The sequence below is a fragment of the Alosa pseudoharengus genome, unplaced genomic scaffold, assembly GCF_046254945.1.
Source record: "Alosa pseudoharengus isolate Yale_2024_CS ecotype anadromous, Long Island Sound unplaced genomic scaffold, YU_APseudo_1.1 YU_APseudo_1.1_scf_9, whole genome shotgun sequence".
Lineage (NCBI taxonomy): Eukaryota > Metazoa > Chordata > Actinopteri > Clupeiformes > Clupeidae > Alosa > Alosa pseudoharengus.
The window spans coordinates 12719635-12722134 of record NW_027468881.1 but is presented as its reverse complement, the minus strand read 5'-3'; the positions used below and the strand labels follow the sequence as shown (position 1 = coordinate 12722134).

The 2500-nt window shown below is 47.2% G+C and overlaps 1 protein-coding gene across 1 annotated transcript in view; it reads left to right on the top strand.

The window, feature by feature from the left end:
• The window catches only part of LOC143114467 (ERC protein 2), a 182722-nt gene that overhangs the window by 91888 nt on the left and 88334 nt on the right, over positions 1 to 2500 (top strand). The window contains 1 exon segment of the mRNA XM_076276086.1: positions 1152 to 1345. Within this exon segment, the coding sequence (XP_076132201.1) occupies positions 1152 to 1345 (194 nt within the window).

The following is a 2500-nucleotide window of genomic DNA, read 5'->3' as shown; positions in this document are numbered from 1 at the left end:
TGTATGTGTGTTTGTGTAAGCATGCTTGAATGTCTGTAAGTCTCTTTCTATCTCTTGCTATGTGTGTGTGTGTGTGTGTGTGTGTGTGTGTGTGTGTGTGTGTGTGCGTGCGTGTGTGTATTGTAGTGCTGTATCTTTGTGTCATCTCCACCACGTTTGTTTTGAGACTCTTGTGTTTTGACACAGTATCTCGCTGTCTCACAGTGTCTGCCTGTCTAACTGCCATCCTATCGTATGCACATTGCATTGCTGTCTGCATGGCTTCAGTCCAGCTCCACCTGCCTCATCACCCCCTTGTCTCCAACACATTCATCCTCTCACCTCTCCCCAGCCTCTCTTCTCCTGAGTGTTATCTTTGGATGGTCTGGTCTCAGATCAGGCCCTCTCGTCAATGTTGTGTTCAAAATAGAACACCACATTCTGTAAACTCTGCTCAACAGCCTCGTTTCCTTTATCTGGCCTCCTCATCTGTTGTTGTGCATTCCAGAGTGATACCAATCAGTCAGTGTTAAGCCTGTGACCACAGTCAAATAAATATGTGTGCACCATCCATTGTCAGATCTTTATCCCTGTGTCCTAAAAAAGATGTCTGTGTTGTGCTTTATTAGGCGGATGCTTTAAAAGATGTAAAGGCTAAATAAATAAATGGGCGATTGATTCATGCTGTCTTTCCTCTTCTCTCCCTCCCTCTCTCTCTCTCTCTCTCTCTCTCTCCACTCTTGGATGCCGGGCCTGGTATTCTCAATATGGTGGTGGCTGTGTGGTTTGTTTGCTGTCTGTGTTTTATGTATAAATGTGTGTCTGTGTATGTGTATTACATACCGTCATTGTATTTGTGTATGTCTGTGTGTGTGGATGTGGTTGTGGTATGTGGATGATTTTCTTCTGTATTGTGTGAATGATTGAATATGCTTCATATGATATGTATTTGTGTCTGTGAATGTGTGGGTGCAATGTACATTTGTTTTTGTGTATATCTGAATACATGGTGTGTGTGTATACATATGCACTGTGTATACATATTACTGTGTGTGTGTGTGTGTGTATACATATTACTCTGTGTGTGTGTGTGTGTGTGTGTGTATACATATTACTGTGTGTGTGTGTGTGTGTGTGTGTACTTGTATGTGAACGCTGGCGGGCTGTGAAAGGCCTTGGAGGTGGAGGAGGCGGCACGGCGTAACCCTGAGATGGCGGAGCGTGTGAAGGCTCTCGAGGGCGAGGTGGCGCAGCACAAGGAGGAGTCTGGGAAATCGAAGGCCGAGGTGGAGAGACTGCTGGGCCTCCTCAGGGATGTGGAGGCTGAGCGCGCCGACAAGGACCAGAGGCTCGCCGAGCTGGAGAGGTAAACGACTGCACACACACACACACACACACACACACACACACACACACATATACACATGCATGCACGCATTCACACACACACACACACACACACACACACACACACACACACACACACACACACACACACACACACACACACACACGTCATTCTCCTCTCAGACTCGTATGAATATGAAGGACAAAGGGTGTAACCCTCCAAAAACCACACAATCTGTGGGCTTCTTTAGTTATATGAATTCAACCATTTGACATGTGACAATGTAACACATGGCAGACTACCCTCCAACAAGCCTTTGCTCAATGCAAGAAAGGTGTAAGACTCCATTTGAAGTTAGAATCAGAATGTGAGGTGTACAACACCTCATGTTTTGGTAAAAAGCTCATTCTCTTGTTTCAACACACACACACACACACACACACACACACACACGTGTCACGCACAAACACACATTCTCGCACACACATACATTCACACACATGTACACACACACACACATTGTCACACACACACACACACACACATTGTCACACACAGATACATTCACACACACATACATACACACACACACACACACACACACAGTCCAAGGTTGGCATGCTAATTTGCCCCATGTTGCACTGATTTGCCCGTCCTGCCGGCCTGGTCTCTGCTAGGCACCGGGTGTGGGCGCTCACAGGCCAGGGTGAGTACGTGCACCACACAGATGGTTATGCCTTCAACTCCACCGGCTGGGCAAGCTGCTCAACACCACACACATGCCACCACACACATTCTCTGGAAGCCTAGAATCAGACGATGTGTGTTTCCCTTTACTTCATGTGAGGCACTGTTGACAGCTAATTCAGTGTGTGTGTGTGTGTGTGGGTGTGGGTGTGGGTAGGTGTGTGTGTGTGTGTGTTTTGATCTGCTTTGTGTATATACCACGTGTGTTCCTGTTTCCGCTTGTTTAGACACGTTGTTTAATTGTCAGCATGGGCAATTCTGTGCGTATGTGCATGTTTGTGTGGAAGTATTTGTGTGCGTGTGCGCGCGTGTGTGCGCGCGTGTGTGTGTGTGTGTGCGCGCGTGTGTGTGTGTGTGTGCGTGTGTGTGTGTGTGTGTGTGTGTGTGTGTGTCTGTGTGTGTGTGTGTGCACAAGCTTCCCGTAAG